Source organism: Strongylocentrotus purpuratus, unplaced genomic scaffold, assembly GCF_000002235.5.
Source record: "Strongylocentrotus purpuratus isolate Spur 01 unplaced genomic scaffold, Spur_5.0 spur5_scaffold_17, whole genome shotgun sequence".
NCBI classification, from domain to species: Eukaryota; Metazoa; Echinodermata; class Echinoidea; order Camarodonta; family Strongylocentrotidae; genus Strongylocentrotus; species Strongylocentrotus purpuratus.
Window position 1 is genome coordinate 27256004 of NW_022145602.1, and position 18431 is coordinate 27274434.

The 18431-nt window shown below is 34.5% G+C and overlaps 1 protein-coding gene across 3 annotated transcripts in view; it reads left to right on the forward strand.

Moving 5' to 3' along the window:
• The window catches only part of LOC586044 (receptor-type tyrosine-protein phosphatase beta), a 33522-nt gene extending 20536 nt beyond the window's left edge, over positions 1-12986 (forward strand). For all 3 annotated transcript variants that reach the window (XM_030988002.1, XM_030988003.1, XM_030988004.1), the window contains 12 exons: positions 753-872; positions 1937-2057; positions 2811-2878; positions 3454-3580; positions 4087-4188; positions 4585-4666; positions 5946-6036; positions 6832-7043; positions 7877-7999; positions 9494-9648; positions 10878-11013; positions 11466-12986. In XM_030988002.1, the coding sequence (XP_030843862.1) occupies positions 753-872; positions 1937-2057; positions 2811-2878; positions 3454-3580; positions 4087-4188; positions 4585-4666; positions 5946-6036; positions 6832-7043; positions 7877-7999; positions 9494-9648; positions 10878-11013; positions 11466-11618 (1490 nt within the window). In that variant the 3' untranslated portion in view covers positions 11619-12986. The remainder of the gene's footprint in view (positions 1-752; positions 873-1936; positions 2058-2810; positions 2879-3453; positions 3581-4086; positions 4189-4584; positions 4667-5945; positions 6037-6831; positions 7044-7876; positions 8000-9493; positions 9649-10877; positions 11014-11465) is intronic.
• Positions 12987-18431: the final 5445 nt, after the last annotated feature.

Here is an 18431-nt window from a genome sequence, read left to right on the forward strand (position 1 = left end):
CGTGAGAATGATGACACCATGTGCATGTGTGGAGAGGAGCGGACTATGCATCATCTCATAGCCTGCCCACATCTACCAGCGCTGTAGAAGAAACAATTATTATGATAATGAAATGTATTATTATATTTCCGTATCTCACAATTCACTGATCTGTGAGTATGTGTAAGGGCCATTGTTATACTTTTTGTGTACCTCAACAATATCGCTGTGCATTTCATTCACAATTTGCATAGAGCCAATATGGCATGAATTATGAAATAACTGAGTTTTACTTTCAGCTGTTCATTGCCAGATTTATTGATCAACGTATCAAATTTAAAAAAAAATGATAGGCTGTTTAATGTTAGACAATTACATGTATCTTGGACTAGGAAAACAAAATCTGCCAATACACCAGTTTACGGTTATGGGCGCCATTTTAATTTATGGGTAAACAAACCATTGACCTCTAGAGGTCAGTAGTTTACGCGTAAATCAAGATAGCTCCCATGCAATCACTGCCTGCGCTATGCGCTCACATCATATTTGCATGGGCGCCGTCTTAATTTACGAGTAAACTGACCTCTAGAGATCCGTGGTTTGTTTACCCGCAAGTTAAAATGGCGCCCATGTCAGCGCATGCGCACTGTTGTAACCGTAAACTGGTGTATTACAGTTATTTTCAGGATTAGATCTGAATATCCTTTTTTTTGTTGGATTCACACTGTATTTAAATGTTAAATGTACACATATGTTTTGAATCCTTTATTTAGCTAATGATCAAACTGTTGGCAGCACAGAACTGACTTACGACGAGGCCAGAGCTCAGAATGGGAATATGCCTGCTTACATCACAGCCATTGATATCCCATATCCATATCCACCGTCATTTGGTAAGAAGGTCAAAGGTCATGCTTGAAGGAAAAATCCACCTTGATATTTAGATGATTTTAAGAACAGCAGAAAATGAAGTGAAGCAGGTCATTGAAGTTTTGAATAAAAATTAGGAAAATTATGAGTATTTGAAGTTGAAATCAATCATACCCAAATTGGCAATGCCGTGACTTATGTTGCGAGTTCTTCTCTGTTCAGAAAATTTTACAAAATACCATTTTCTTAGTTGCTGATGAAGGATTTTTTTTGACAACTTGTAAAAGGCCACAATGTTGTAGAAATCATAACTGAAATCTTTCCCTCAAGTACAGTATTGTGGTAAACTATTACTTATTAGCAAAATTTCATATTATGACCCAAAAATAATTTTTGATTATTTCACAACTGGCACAACATTGAAATGTTTACACTTTGTGAAAGTTCTTGCCATGAAAATGGCTGGTGTTTATTAATTCACAAAATTTTCACATGGAAATTTGTGTGTGATCACACTATTTGCAATATAATTAACTAGGAAATCTAAAAATAGTTTGTGTTTAGAACTCTTAGAAAAATATTCAATTCAATTCAAAATGTTTTTCAATTTATTTTGGTTTATTTTTTTATTTTTTTTAACTTGCAACATAATGTTGAATTGGGCATGATTTACAATCAAAATGATAAAACATTCTTACAAGTTGAAAAGAATAATTACTATGAGTGATGGTTGAAAATAACATGGAAAGTTTAACATATGTAGAGACTAATTTTAAATACATGATGAAGAAAAACATATGTAGTCCTTAACATAATGATATAATTTTCTCATAAATATACTACAGAGGGTACAGACAGGGTGCTAATATTGTGATGGGGGTAATTATGAAGAAAACAAATTAATACTCTGCTGTACAACTTGTAACATTATTTGTTTACAAATGTATGATTGAAATGTACAAGCTGGAGATGAGAGAGAGAATAATAATTTACCAATTTTATGAGATTCATAAATCATAATTTGATATTAATATAATTTGATTGTATGTGGTATGTGATATATTCTTTACATATGTCTATCCAACAGGCTCTAATCGTAAAAGACGGGCAACGGAACCCTCGGCTACAGTAGTCATAGGTAATGGGACCTGTGCAGGTAGTCCAAAGGAATATTGCAATAGAGGTTTGGATGACGACACAGAATACTAGTGAGTATATCAATTTGTGGAGGTATAATTGTTTTGTTTAAAGATAGACTTGATTCCTGGACATGCAGTAAGATTGTGAAAGAAACTAAGCAGTTTGGAATGGTTGATAGTATACAGTGTACAGTGGTATTTTCCATCAAATTACCATTAACTACCATGATGTTCATGATAAATGTAATTTTGGTGACCAATACCACAATATACTACTGGTGGCCGAGGTATTATCCATGGTATTACCATGTCTTACCATGATAACCATGGCAAATGTAAAATCATGGAACAATATCGCAATAGACTAGTGATTACATGTGCCTCTATGCTGATTAATACTGCTAAAATTGGTTAAATTGAGTAGGATATTGCAATTACTTTACTTACATTTCTATAAGAAAACACATGTATTACACAGTCCTCTAAAAAGGAATCATGGTACTACCACAGTAACCATGGTACTTTCATGGTATTATCATGATAATCCATGGTACCAGCATGGTACTATCATGATAATCCATGGTACATGTACTAGTATGATATTTATGAATGCTCTGTCATGGATTGTGGGTAGCATCTTTGGAGACGGATTGTTCAACACAATACCTTGAGAGGAGTGAGAATGGTTGCCTGGTAGCTTCCTGAGGTGCTGCCATAAGTGAGAACATACTTGTAGAATACAATGAGTGCATGGATTTTTTTATTTGTAGTTGGTAAATCTGTATCAATTTGAAATGTTTTTTTCTTCCCGTTATTCAACAGCTATGCGTTCAGAGCATACAATGGCATGGGTAATGTGACATCCAGTACATTTGGACCTGTGAAAACAGGTGAGTTTCCTTTTAACACACAGCTATTTGCAATAATCTTCAGGTCTATATACTATCATATTTCCCCTTCAAATTACTACCAATTATTCTTATTTTCCACTTCTACATATTTTTAAAAAATTAGATACATGACATGAACCAATGTGAATGAAAAATGCTAAATTCTACCAAAAAAAATGCCCATTTGTACACAACAATAGTGATCATAAATTTCACACCGCATTGTCAATCTTAGAGAGTGTATTAAATGACGACAATGTATATACAATCAAATAGTTGTTCTTCAGGAATGGTTCAAAATTGGACTCAAAATTTTCTGTGATTTTTGCTTTCTGCTCATGTACAGTACACATTTTTTTTTTTTTGTTTTTTTTTTTTGGGGGGGGGTCTTTTATTTCCTCAATAAGGCCTACCTACATGTATATCATTGCATATTCTGGATAAACATATACATAAAGTTTGTAGTACTAGTATCAAAACTTATTTTCAACTTGGTACACACATGTACATGTACATGTATAGTTTGGGTTAACGATTACTGAAAATATCTTTCTTTCTTTTCAACACAATTTTAGTTAAAGACAACACAGCGGGGATTGCTGCTGGGGTATCCGTCTCACTGATCATCATCATCGTGGCTGTAGTGGTAGTTGTCGTGTTCTTAAAAAGAAGACAACCAAAGGAACCTTCACCACGCCCAAGGTAATAATATTTTTCTCTAATTTGTTTTTCTTGGTACTGATTTAAAAGATTTTCTTGTTTGCAACACAATTTGAAATCTGTGATTTATGATATTATGCATTTTAAGAAAGGCACGTTCTTGTGTTGTCAATAACTATCAAATCAAAAATAAAATCAAATCAAATATTTTGCTGAAACATTACATTTTAATATGATTACTTAAGACTAATTAATTTAAAAAGTTTTACTAGGCGTTGTGGTGTGCGTCTGTAATCTAGCTAACAATGGGAGTTACAAACTGATTCAGCCGAGGACGCAGGTTTGAAACTGAGTCACGTCTTTCGGATGGTGATGTTAAAAGTCGGTCCCCAGACGTAAATAATCATATCTGATTGGTACACCTCTGTAAAAACCCAATTACACACACACACATTTAACTTTGTAGGTAAATGTATGTGTAATTGAGTTCTACCTGTATTTTCATGAAATTCAAATGCAAGTACTGGTATTTTTCTTTCTTTTTTCAGTCTTGAAGGCAGAGAAAATCAAGGCTATGATGGACCTGATCATGAAATGCGACCAACACGAAGAAAAACCGGCGGCTCAATGCACAGGAAAAGTCATTCTAAGTGAGTATATTTGTCTTGCTTTTATTGGCAACTTATCGAGATCGAGTAGCATTTACATGTATTGTACACATTTTTTTTTTATAACATTTTTATTTTGCGAAAATGAAGAGAAATTACAAAACTAAAACTACAAAAACTAAAATTACAATGTACAGGACTACATAAAACTTAAATAATAATAATAATAATAATAGTAGTAATAATAATAATGATAATGATAATAATAATAATAATTGATGATGATAATGATAATCATTTTTTCCAAAAAAAATAGTTTTTCATCCTCTTTCATGTAATTATTTTATCATACATGTATTTTTTAATGTATCACACGATCATTGATTCCCAGTAACTTTTACAGTGCAATTGTATTTATCTTGAACCCTTCTTCTCCAGGCCCATCGTCTTGAATAAGTTTGAGGGGCATTATGGCCGGATGAAGGCTGATTCAGATTTCAGATTCACAGAGGAATATGATGTAAGTATGGAACTCTTACCCACTACCTAAATCAAATCATTTGTGTGAAGCTGGAATTTATCAATTCAACCTAAAAAAGCATTGTGTTGGGTAATGGTTAAAGGGGAAGTCCACCCTGAAATTAAGTTAGTTTTAATAGGAGTAGAAAAATGAGAGAAACGAGTCAGTGAAAGTTTGAGCAAATTCCGATTAAAAATAAGGAAGTTAGGATTTTTGAAGTTGTGATCAATCAAACACAAATTGGCAACTCTATGACGTATCATGCGAGCTCAACTTCCATTTGCTCAGTACTAAAAAAATCTAAAATTTTCATTTTCCCTCAGGAAAAATTTCAACCATACATGCACCCTAAATATAATAATTGCAAATATGTTTCTATACTCCCCCTGCAAGGAACAAATATATATTCCGTCATCAATAACGAAGAAAACATGATTTTATGGAATATTATGCACAAAGCAAATGAAGGAGAGCTCGTATAATAAGTCACAGAGTTGCCAATTTGTATTTGATTGATCACAACTTCAATAATTCATAACTTTCTTATTTTCATTCAGAATTTGCTCAAACTTTCACTCACCTGATTTTCTTATTATTCTGCCTCTATCGAAACAACTTATTTTTGGGGTGGACTTTCCCTTTAAGGAGTATGAAAAAAAATAAAGAAACAAGTCGGACTATGAGAGTGTGGCAAATTTTTATTACAGGAGGTATTAAAGGAGTTGCAGGTTTTGGGGGTAATAACTGAAAAAGCCCTTTCACCTGGTTTGAGGGAGAGTAAGTGTATTACCGGTAGTACTAGTGGCCTCGCGTGTATTGTACATGGATGTTTACACATAAAGCACATCACCTAGGTATGGTGGGGCTTCATTATTGAGACATTCGTATTACAGGGATCGTTTAACAATGTTAAATCTGAGATGCATGTCCCTACGTTTTATCAGTGTCTGTGATATGGTGTAATATTGAAGAAAAAAAAAATTGTGCTTCAAGCTGATCATGAAGTCCTTCAAAAAAGTAAAAACCTTTGAGTGACCGGTTTTACCATACTCATTTTCCCCAAAAGACTGTAAATGTTGGGAAAACGGTTTTTGAAATTTTGAATTCCAATCATAAATATCTAGATAATCAGACAGGCGATCAGCTTTTAATAGTCATGAGATTCCTGACTGACCTAAAGGTTTATAATATAGTGAGGGTTAACTTTCTTCCACACTTATATGAAAGTTAGCATTGTGTTTGAAGTCGTAATTCTCATTTGGATAACGTTTCTCTGCAGGAAATCCGTCTAGTGGGTAAGGACCAAGCCATTGTATCAGCTTTAGAGATGGTGAACAGAGCCAAAAACCGATTCACTAATATCCTACCATGTGAGTATACTCATACACAGAAATATAGTCAAACCTGTCTATAAAGACCACCTGTAAGGAAGACCACCTGTCTAGGAAGACCACTCGTCTATAAAGACCTTATTTTGGGTTTCCGTTGAAATTGGTTTCTCATTGAAACATGTAATAAAGGATCCTGTACATAGAGACCACCTGCCTATAAAGACCACTTTTCTTGTCTTCCTTGAGCGGTCTTTATACACAGGTTTCACTGTAATTATATGAGGCATTTTAGCTGCAAAATAAGCCATATTATGCATGCTAATCTGAATACGAAACCGAAGTGGGCAACATTTGCCATATTGCCCTCTTCCGGGTTTTCCCCGTAGAACACTGTACTGAATTGGAGGTCAAAATTTGTACATATTCCACTCTTTCTTGTCAGTGCACTTTTATTAAATATATATTTATGATTGACTGTAAGTCCATTTTATGTTACAATGCTCTGTACAACTGTTCGATACAGATGAGCATTTTTGTGTCAAGCTGGCAATTCTCTCGTGGTCAGGCCACATACGTACCACATCAATGCAAATTACTTGTCAATTAGCTACATGTTAATCCCAAAATGAGAAAAATACCTTTCATGTTTAAAGATGAAGGTAAGTTCTGGTCATGCGATTGCATTGTGATAGAAACGGTGTGGAATCGATCATCTAGCATATAAGTATTTGTGTGTATTGCAAGGTTCTGGAATCATCAAAATGATTTTTCACCTCTTCCCAGAACTCAACCTTCTCTTTAATATCTCACCATGTATTTGATTGTTCTGTACAGATGAGCATTCCCGCGTTAAGCTTGCGGCTCTCGCCGACGATTCAGACACGGACTACATCAATGCAAATTACATCCCCGGTTACAACTCGCCACGCGAATTCATGGCTTGCCAGGGCCCGTTGCCGGGGACGGTGGATGATATGTGGAGGATGATCTGGGAGAAGAAGACCTCCATCATCGTCATGCTGACGCAGCTCGTTGAAAAGGGCAAGGTAAGATGATGGAATGTTGTCATGTAGGTCTGCTCTTTAATTTAAAGGGCAAGTCCACCCTGGTATTAAACGGGGTGTAGCATGAAGAGACTATACACTGTACGTGTCTTTTCCGTGGCCTGACTCGGGGCCTATCGGGTATAATATGACTACAGACGGCGCAACCACAATATTCACATGCGTGCAACATACACAAAACCGAAGCGTGAGGAAAACTGTGGTCCGTTTCACGAATGCTAGCGCGCGCCGACCGTTAATCAAGTCCATTTGTTTATGTGCAGTTGTCCAAAAGTAGTCGTAGATGGCGTCAACCAGTATTTGCCATGCTACACCCCCCTTTAAGTTGGTTTTGATAACGGCAGAAAAGATAAATATATCGGTGAAAGGTTAAGGAAATTCTGAAAAAAGGAGAATTTTTTTTTTTTTGAAGTTTGATCAATCATTCATGAATTGGTAACTCTGTAATGGATCTTCTATTTTCCTCTCCCATCAGCTCTGTACTTAAAATTAATAAATTTTCTCTAAAGAAAAGATGCATTCTATATATAATTACACACTTCATTTTTTTTACACAATTCCTGTATAAAGTAAATCAAGGTCCCCACCAGCAACCATGAAAATGGTAATTCATTACACAGTTTATGTACGTGTACATGTACAGGCATATGTATATTTCTTTTCGTACCTACATAATGCACAATTTTGAATCTTTAAATATACATTGTCATTGTACCTGTGTACATAGATGTTGATAGGCGAAACAGAAATCAATTCATTATAAAATTCTATCAATTTCTTTGATCTATTTTGTTTTCCTTCAATTTTGATTTCAGATAAAATGTCATGAATATTGGCCTGCAGATTACAACCCCGTCACATATGGATCGATACAGGTCTCCGTACAAGCACTTCAGCAGTATGACCACTGGGTCATTAGGGAGTTCAGCATATCACAGGTAGATATTAAACAGATATTGAGGGTGTTTCATAAAGACTAAGATCGACTTTAAGTTGCGCTTAACTATGGCAGGTCGTTATGCCACTGTTTGCTCTCACCATTTACTGGCATTGGTATCTCAAGGGACCTAAAAATCATGGACATAAATCTACAGAATTTACATTTTTTGATAATTCATTATTGAAGGAAAAAATATTGTCTAAAGATCATAATGGTGAGAACAAATAGTGGCATGAACGGCCTGCCATAGTTGAGTCCAACTTAAATCCTTTGTTTGTATCTGTAAGAGCTATCTGATGAATATACATAGAAAATATATATGAATTATTTCAGTGAGTCTTAAAAGATTTTTAAAATGTATTGTTTGGCACTGACCGTTTTCTTTCACTTTGATCCTCCAGAGGAGTTGATAACGTTTTTTTTTAAATTCATGTTCCGTTGGGCTATTCACAAGGTCCTAAGTTGAACTTATCTCTTAACTTAGAGTTAAGTTTGACTTAGGATCTTTGTGAAACACCCCCCTGGTCTTATCATGTTCCTGACGATGGGAAAATATTATAAAATCAAAAATTGTTTCAATGAGTCGTCAAGATCATTCCCTGTGGAATGACATTTGAAAACCTGCACTCTGCTTCATGATCTAGCCCAACTACGGGGGGAAAAGGAATGTTCTTGCGCTGACCTGACAATCGCTCTAGGATTTATTTCGTCGAACACATAGGGTTAGACTTAGGGTTGCAACCGAGTTTTACATGTAGATTTATGTTTGGGATTAAGGGTGAAGTATAGTGTTGGATCCAGAGCTAAAGGCGTTGGTTTGGTTGGTATAGGTAATTGACATGGAGCAATTGTGACAGGAGCAAGTGTTGTACTAACGTTCTTACAGATCATCAGATACATCAGGGTAATTTTTATAATAATAATGATAATACGAACAATTTATATAGCGCTTGTGACATAAAAGTTTCAAAGCGTTGTGCAAAAATCAAGATTACTTTAAGAAAAATCAATATAACTAATGGAATTAACATCATTTAAATTACCAAGAAAACAAAATATTACTAACATAACTTAACAAATTAACAACTTCAATTACCAAGAATATAATATATTACTGACATAACTTAACAAATTAACATTACTTAAATTACCAAGAAGATCAAACATTACTAACAAAAGAAATTAACAAAATGTGTAAATTCCTTGGAAGATTAACATATTCTATCATTATATCAATAATAGCAACAATTTAAAAAGACATAATAATAATAATAATAATACATAAGATTTATAAGGCACAAAATCCACTTGACAGTCAAATGCTCAAGGCGCAGCTTGTGCAAATGATGAAATACATGATAAATATACATGTATACAAAAGTGCAATAGGAAAGGTAATGGTAATCAATTATAAGCTAAATTAAACAGATATTTTGGTATTGTAATACTAATTCAAACCTATTTTATCCTGTCCTTTGTGTTCCTGTTCTAGGGAGATGAGATCCGAAAACTTACGCAGTATCATTTCATGTCATGGCCTGACCACGGGGTCCCGGATAAGACCTGGACCATGCTGGACTTTGTCCGAACGGTCCGAGAAGCAATTCAGAAAACAGCCAGCGATCGGCCTATTGTAGCGCACTGCAGGTAGGTTTTGGTTTAAGGACCGGGGAAACTGAGATATAGAGGGACATCTTGCAGAGCTGCCAACTAGTACGGATTTCCCGTAATTGGGACAGAAAGTAACGATCATTACGGAATGTTGTCACAAATTATGGATTTAAGAAAATTAAAAATATAAAGATTTTTTTTTCTCCCTTTTTTTTCTCTTTTTTTTTCATAATAAAAGCCAATTTTCATGGAAAACTGTGTTGTGATGACCTGAAAATCAATATTTAACAACTTTGTGTGAGTAAAATCACCAAAAATTTGAGACAATCATGCGTCCGCGCAGTGTTGGGGTGCCGCTTTTTTTAGACTCATAGCGCCGCATAAGAAATTACTGATTTATACCCAAAATTACTGATTTTGAGCCTTGTGATTACTGATTTTCTGTTCTGGAGGTTGGCAGCTTTAGTCTTGGACTTGGTTGAAATTTAACCCATTGACTATTGACTCCACTTTTCTTTTCTTTTTTCAGTTCAATTCTGGTTTTATTATAAATAAAAAAAAACATACTGAATAAAAAGTCCGGAGACTCATACAATTCAGTTTACAAATTATAAATACATACAAGAATAAAGAAATCAATACTTTTAGCAATCTTTTTATATTAATTACTGATTCTAATGAACTAAACAACTAATTTCAAACAATCTTGAAATAATACATGTTCTAATTATGCAGTTGTAACATTTAAATAGTAAGATATGTTGTTACCCTTTTCTAAATGTCATATGCAATTAAGTAATACACTTTCAAATTAATAAGTAGTCTTTTTTTAACCTAATTCCATGTGAGAGAGGGAGAGGATTGGGGAGTCCTGTTTGAAACGTCGAGCCCCTCCTACCACCCATCCTCTCCCTACTATCGGCGCTGTACTGTAGTTCTTTTTAGAACTACATGTATCAGCTAAAGAATGATTACACTGGTCCTTCTAGGACTACAGACAGTCCTTGTTAGGACTACAAAATCCTCCCCTCTCACATGGTGCAACCGTAAGCCTACTAAAGTATTCATTTGTTTGAGCATTTCATCTTTTCTCTCGGTATTGTTTTGTTAAATCTTTACAGTGCTGGTGTGGGTAGGACTGGGAGGTACATTGCTCAAGATCGGTTGATGCAGGCCTCGACTCCTAGCTTCTTCCATGTTTGATTGAAATATTCTTTTGTTGCAGCATCTATTCACTCAGTATCGTTTTTGTTAAATCTTTACAGCGCCGGTGTTGGTCGGACAGGGACGTACATCGCTCTCGATCGGTTGATGCAGGCCATGCAGGAGAACGACTACATCGATATCTTTGGGATTATATGTGAGATGAGGATGCAGAGAAATCACATGGTCCAGACGGAAGTAAGTGATGCCTTACATCTATCAGAAATATGATTATAAAGTGGGTTCTAGAATTATGGCCTCCTTTATAGCGCTCATACATGTATCTATCTTGCAGTGAAGCTTGGGTATATTACCCTGTGAATTGCCGAACCGCCAAAGTATTTTGGATACCATTTACACCTGGGTAAAGAGATTAACATCATGCCAAAGAGTGTTAGCGCCGGGCTAGGATTTGAACCCGTACCTTGTGATTCACAGACTCTTGGCATTTTGTTCACAGTTTTAGCTTATTCCTGGACATTCATCTCTACATTTTGGGCCCGTTTTATGAAAAAAATAATTCAAACATATGAAAAAAACTGCAACTGCTTAAACCAGTTAAAAATAGAGTGTTATCATTTTTTCCACTATTTATTAATTGTTTTTTTCTTCCTCTCCTCCGTCAAAACCCACCAATGCTCACCCAACAGAAACAGTACATCTTCATTCACGAATGTGTGATGGATCTCTTGCGGAGAGGCGAGGAGGAGGATACAGGGGAGAGTATCTATGTAAATCTTCCTTCCAACGGGTTCAAAGATCCAGATGACGTCAACAAGAACCTGCTAGACCAGGCCGTCTAGTGCATCCTGGGAAGGTTACGAGAGTTGTCTGCAATATCTCTTAAAGCCCCACTGCACTACTTACATGTATAGCTACTTGCGCCCTCTATGTAGCAAACAATGCCTAATCGGTGCCTGTTGGTCCCCCATGATCCTCTTTTTCTTATGTTAATTGATCGAGAGCTGATGGGATGGGATAACCAACTGTTGGTGACCTTGCAGGGAGGTCTAATCCCCCCTGGCCAAACTAGTGCAGACGGGCTTTAAGCAGGATTATCTCAGGATTCAGGAAAGTTCTGTTTACAGCAGGAAAGATTTAAATTCCTCTGATCTTTTGATAATGGTTATTCATTGAAGAGACCATTTAGGATGTTAATTTTTAAAGGTCTGAAGTCGATCAGCATTTCATCTTCAAACTGCAACTCTGGTGTTTTATTTTATTTTTTATATAGTTGTAAATTTAATCATTCATCTCAACTTAAGTTTCTACTTACATGTATATACTGTTCATGTATGTGTATGTAAACAATAGGCACACTGCTTAAGTTTTGCCTTTATTTCTTGTGTTAAATATATCATGGACTGAATGAAATTATTGTATCTTTCAACCAATATAGCTTTCATTTTTCTACTTTACCTTTGTCACATATTTGTACTTATTTTTTACCAATCTGTAAAAGATTATCACAACTATTGATGGGGAGAAAAAGTTGTTTGTAATCATAATTGACCGTCCATGTTATTTTTTATGGACCATGATGCACTAGTAGAGCACAGAGAAATTGAGTGCACCTACGGTATACAAGAACATGAAAATCTGGGTCCTATTGTTGCGAGTGAACCGAATCAATATCAACTCCTCCAATCAATCGCAAGTTTGCAGTCTCCTATTTCTTTAATGAACAAAGTTGCGATTGATATCAATGGCAAATAAGTTGCAATTGATCCCAACTGTCTATAAGACGGACCCTGGCATATGGACTTTTGAGATGAATCACATTTAAGGCATAAAGGGTGTCTTGATATCGAGAGCAAGTGTACAGAGTGCCTGGCATTGAGCCCACAACCATACAACTCAACACAACTCACAAACGTGTTAGTTTGTATGCAGGCGCATGTATATTGTACATGTACGTGTAGTCTGCGTTTAAGTCTCAGGTGTTTCATCTATTCAAAGGAATAGGAGTTAGTGCCCTTCTGGCTCCCAGCTAGTATAATAGGAGAAATACATAAATATGTGTGCATGTTATGTACAGTGTGAGTTTGAGATTTTTGTGGTGCAATGGTGCAATATCCACAAATTTTGCCAAATTGCTCTCACGTCTTTCTGCACCTTGTTGCATTTTGCACCAATGAAGGTGGTTTTGACCTTAACTGTTTCAGTGGTGGTTATCATATGTACATGTAGGTTTGGGGTCAATTTTCATTGCATTTAAAACACTGCAAATAATAATAATAATAATAGTGTAAACTTATAGAGCGCACACACCGTCCAGGGACGCTCATGGCGCTAGCTCAGCAACAGTTCTCTTTGATGCAGGAAAAGTAAATAATTTTACAATTTTTTTTTTTTTTTTGCAATATTTTTTTGTTATGACCCATTTCGGTGCTCAGCTCTGCCCGATGGGGCCCGGTGCCCTCTAGATGTACAAATAAAGATGGCAAACAGGAATATAATTCCTCTATTGCATAATTACAACTAGTACGCATATATACTGAAATGGAAGATTTATGGTTCTTGGAAAATGTCATGCAGAAATCAGGTTTGTGAATATCATTAATGAAAGTAACGACAGCAGTATTGAAAAATATAGAATTTGTCATGTACATGTATATGTAGTTTAGATTATATTCCCTCACTATATACAGTACATGTACTTTAATATACATGTCAATGTACATAATTTGAACAATGTTTCTGTATAAATCAAGATTATGTGCTTGAAGATTTGTGTGTGAGAACTATTATTAATATTAATATTATCATTACTATTGCTATTAGTTATTAGGCAAAGACAAAATCAAGGAACAGTGAATACAAAACAACATTAAGATTTGAAGAGAGTCACACAGAATCCTGGTAAAGAAGGACAAAAATTAACTCAATAACTACAACCCAAAGATCTTCTTTTCCAATCCATGTGATTTTACATCAATAACTAGCACAGAATAAAAAGATACAACAAATAATAATTTGCAAATATATTGAATTGGAGAAAAAGACAAAAACAACTCACTGAATCTTTCAAAACTAGAATGGTTTCTATAGTATATACATTGGTATTGTGCACTAATGTAATGAGTGGAATGTCAAAATGTTGCATGATCATTTTTTTTGTTTTCATTATTAATTTACTTTGTTTAATTGTACAGCTTGTTGCACATGAAAGGATAATGAAGGATTTGAGTTGCAAATGATTGGAACATATTCAATGTTTCCTAGATTCAAATAATCAAGTCTGGAATAGCTTATTGATAATTGTGTGCTGCAATTTATTCTTTGAAGAATAGTGTAATTACACACATGTATATTCTAACATTTTACCTGTTTGAATATTGTAATTATATTCAAACAGTTTGCCTGTTTGTATGAAATAATCATAAGTGACAAGTTACTACTCTTCATATTTATAGAACCTGTGTATTGTGTTATTCAGTCTTATATAGTGTTCATTGTGATTATATTCTTATAGTTGACTCAAATTTTGTTTGCTTTCACTATTATAAAGATTTACTGCATAAGATATAATGCCCATGTATGATTTACATGGAAAAGTGACTCAAATTTCATTGGCTTTCATTAGAATTAATATTATTTACTATACAAAATATGATGTATGTATATAATATATATATATATGTATACACAGACCTCATAATTCTTATGATTGTATGATACATGTATAATCTGTAATTACATATATTTATTCAAGATTCACTTGTGAAGATTTACAATCAGTTTTAGAATGTTCTAAACAGCATTTATACATTTTCCATCGTGTGTAATTAACTCAATTGTCTTTGATTTTATAATTAGGGTGCTATAGATTTGTATACCGATATGTAAACAGAGGAAATAGATTAGTTATACATATTTACGTTTTTAATATATGTATTAGAATTCAATCCAATAATCCTACATGCATTATGCATACATTTTCATTTGATATATCCTACGTTATATATTCATTTTATATTTTCTTATTTAGAATTACATATATATATATATATATATATATATTTATACAGTTTTTTCTATCTAATCAGCATTTTGATTCGTCCACCCTAATGTTATTGAGCTAATGTAGAGAAAGGAATTGTTTCTTATCCCTACCAGACGTGTTTTCCTTAATTGTCCACCTGTTCATTCCATGGTTCCTTTTGTTACAGTTTACATCAAATGTACTTGATGATTTTGTTTGGTTGATAGTCGTAGTATAAATGTAGATTTAAAGAGAAAACATGTTAATGTTATAGAAAGTGTTATCTTGAATGTTAAGCCTCGGTCACAAATGCCATTACAAACTGCTTCGAACGCCATACGGACGGTTTTCAGACAACGGAAATTCAGAAAGACAATGGACAAACAGAGATTCGTACAAACGCATCGATCGTACAAACCTTTGTGACCGTAGCTTTAGATAAAGAGAAAACATTTTAATGTTAGATAAAGCGTTATCGTGAATGTTAGCTAAAGAGAAAACATATTAATGTTAGATAAAGCATTATCTTGAATGTTAGCTAAAGAGAAAACATATTAATGTTAGATAAAGCGTTATCTTGAATGTTCGATAAAGAGAAAACATGTTAATGTTAGATAAAGTACTATCTTGAATGTTAATCTTAATCTTAATCTTTATCATTCATGTATAGTTGGTTTTGTATGGGACACATTAATATATTTGTGAATGGTACCAATACAAGCACATGTAGATGCCTTGAACAGACTGTAACAATTTGTGTTACCAAATCATCTGAATTTGTGCCTTGAGAAGTACTTATGTACATTGCAGCTCTTTATAGTAATGAATAATGAAGTACAAATGAGAACAGTACTTATTGGAAATTTAATTTCACAAGTTTTTATAGTAGATTTTGATTGAAATATATGGTATTCAACTCTTGTATATAAAAGGTATGTGCCTTTAATGTTTAATGCTGATTTTGTACACGTCCATACAAATGAAGTTAAATAGCATGTTGTTTGTCATGGTGCATGATTGGATTGTACAATCCAGTTCTACATTGTATGTTATGTATCAAAATAAATTGATGTACCTAGCTATACTCCAGATAAAGAGAAATAAGCTATTGAAGCTTAAGTGTCTGTAAAGGTTTGTTAGATATATTGATGTAGCTTTGGACTAAAACTGGGCCCTGTTTCATGAAACATGTTATCGGTGACAAGATATGATGATTGTTATGAGCTACTGAAATCCTTACATTTGATTGGCTAAGACCAGATTTGTCATAGATCTGTGGCACTTGTTACTGATAACAAGTTTTGTGAAACAGGGCCCTAGTCATTTGCAAAGCCAGAATGAAAGATTTGAGCCGAGCCAAACACAACCCAGGGACCTGTTTCATAAAACTTGTTATTGATAACAAGATACTGTAGTGGTTATCAGCTACTGAAATCCTTGCATTTGATTGGCAGAGAGGAAAGTTGTCATAGAACTTTGGTTATTTGCTGTTTATGAAACAGGGTCTATGCCTCGAAAACGAAACGTGTCGAGCTGGAAACAGAGATCGAAGAGAAAAGAGTCGTGAAAAGGCCCATTATTTTTCCTCGTTTAACACCCAACTCGGTGTGGCGGGAGTCGGTTTGGCGGTGTATGACTTGGGTTAAGGTCTAGTTTTGAAATGAACATCACACAGGTATTAACTTGGTTTTACTATGTACTTAATCCCCCTTTTTTTCCAGCGCCATATTCTGTTCATTCTATACTAACCACTATCCACTTAGCGTGTTATTTGATATGTACGTACTGACATGTATATTAACATGTACAGTCAAACCTGTTTTTTAAGGCCACCCAAGGGTAATGGAGAAACTGGCCACTGTAGGCAGGTGGCCTATCTATACAGGTTCTAAAGTACACATTTATTTCTTGACGGAAGCCAAATATGTGGCTAGGTTTATAACCAGGGACCCTTTTCACAAAGTCTTTTTCAATGACAAATGACAAAAAGCAGTGACAAATCTGCTGATAACCAATCAGGAGCAAGGATTTCACTAGCTTATAACAAAAACTGTCATTTGTCACTGATGACAAGTTTTGTGAAATGGGGCCCATGTGGTCTTTATAGATAGGTGGCCTCTAAGACAAGTTTGACTGTACTTGAGAAACTTCCACTGTATTCAGGATTTGAACTTATGAAACCACCATCCAGTAACTCTCTGCTTTGTTCATCGTTATTTTTTTGGTTGTTATGTTCAGCCTTGGTGTACATGCAGCATATTGAGAAAGATGATAATGCTGCAGTAATTTTCAAACACAATAATGTAGTACTATCAAAATGCAGTCAAACGTTTAAATTAAAGAAACTGCTGGACAGAAGCAAGAAACAGTTCTCGTTCTTTGACCAATCCCTTACAAAAATTACCATGGTACACGGTATTTTGGCCACGGTGCATATACCATATGGTACTCTCATGGTAGTACCATTACAATTATTACGGTACAATACATATATAGAGCCATGGTAGTACTATCTGTACATGGTAGTACCATGGTAGTACTGTACCATGATAATACCATGGTAGTACCATGTGTTGTTTTTTTGTAAGGGACATTGAATTAAAATTCTAACCAAACACTGGGATTAGGCTTTTGTCCAACATTACTTGAGCAGGACTCAACTTTATCTTTGAATATAATGAATGGTGAGTCTTTGTAGGTTGATTAAATGTTGATGAATATCGTATCTTCCAACCTTACACAACAAAACTTAGGAATATCCAAAGCCAATAAGGTACCTGACATATACAGCATATTTTACATGCATTTATACAGATATTTTCAGAAAAAGAGAGGAATATAAGGTTCATAAGAGTAATTTCAAGGCAGAAAATTAGGAATGGTTGGTAGCTATATATTGTTGAATGTACTATTCTTTTTGTATGTTTTGTTACTATACCACCATTATTTGCAGGTACATATATATTTATACTCAGAAGGTTTGCATCCAGTAATTGTTCAATGTTGACAAGATATGTGATCTCATTGCAAAATTCTCTCCGAATTATTTTTGTGAGAGTTGAATGTTATATTTTTATATTTAATTTGAATTATTATGCATTGCATTGGAATTAAATGCAAACCTCTCACAAAATTGTTGTGTCGTTCAAAATTGTTTGTTTATTCATTTACTGTCCAATAAGTATGCATTGTCTTTTATGAATTATTCATACCCCTTGTATTAAAATTTGATGTGTTTTGTGTTTTTCATAATTTAAGAATGAAAGGTGTATGTTGAATTTGGGCCTTTGTTGAATAATTTTAGATGCAAGCTTTAATATGTCACATTCTTAAGAAACACATTGGGACAAATCAAATTTTCACTTACTTGAAACTACAAAATTTGCCAAGGGTATGAATTATTAAGCTGTTAACTGTATGTATTTATGTCAGGGCTGTCAACTTTGGGGAACTGCTTGGAGGGAGATATTTTTCTTCAGACGAACCAGCGTACTATCGCTTTCAAATTGGTGGTGGTGTTGATTTAAAAAATTTAAAAAAAAATGATTTTATTTTTAGTGATATTGCCCCCTCCCCCCTTCAGCAAAAACAAAATTGATAGTTTGGATGCTGCAACCCATACCAAATTGTT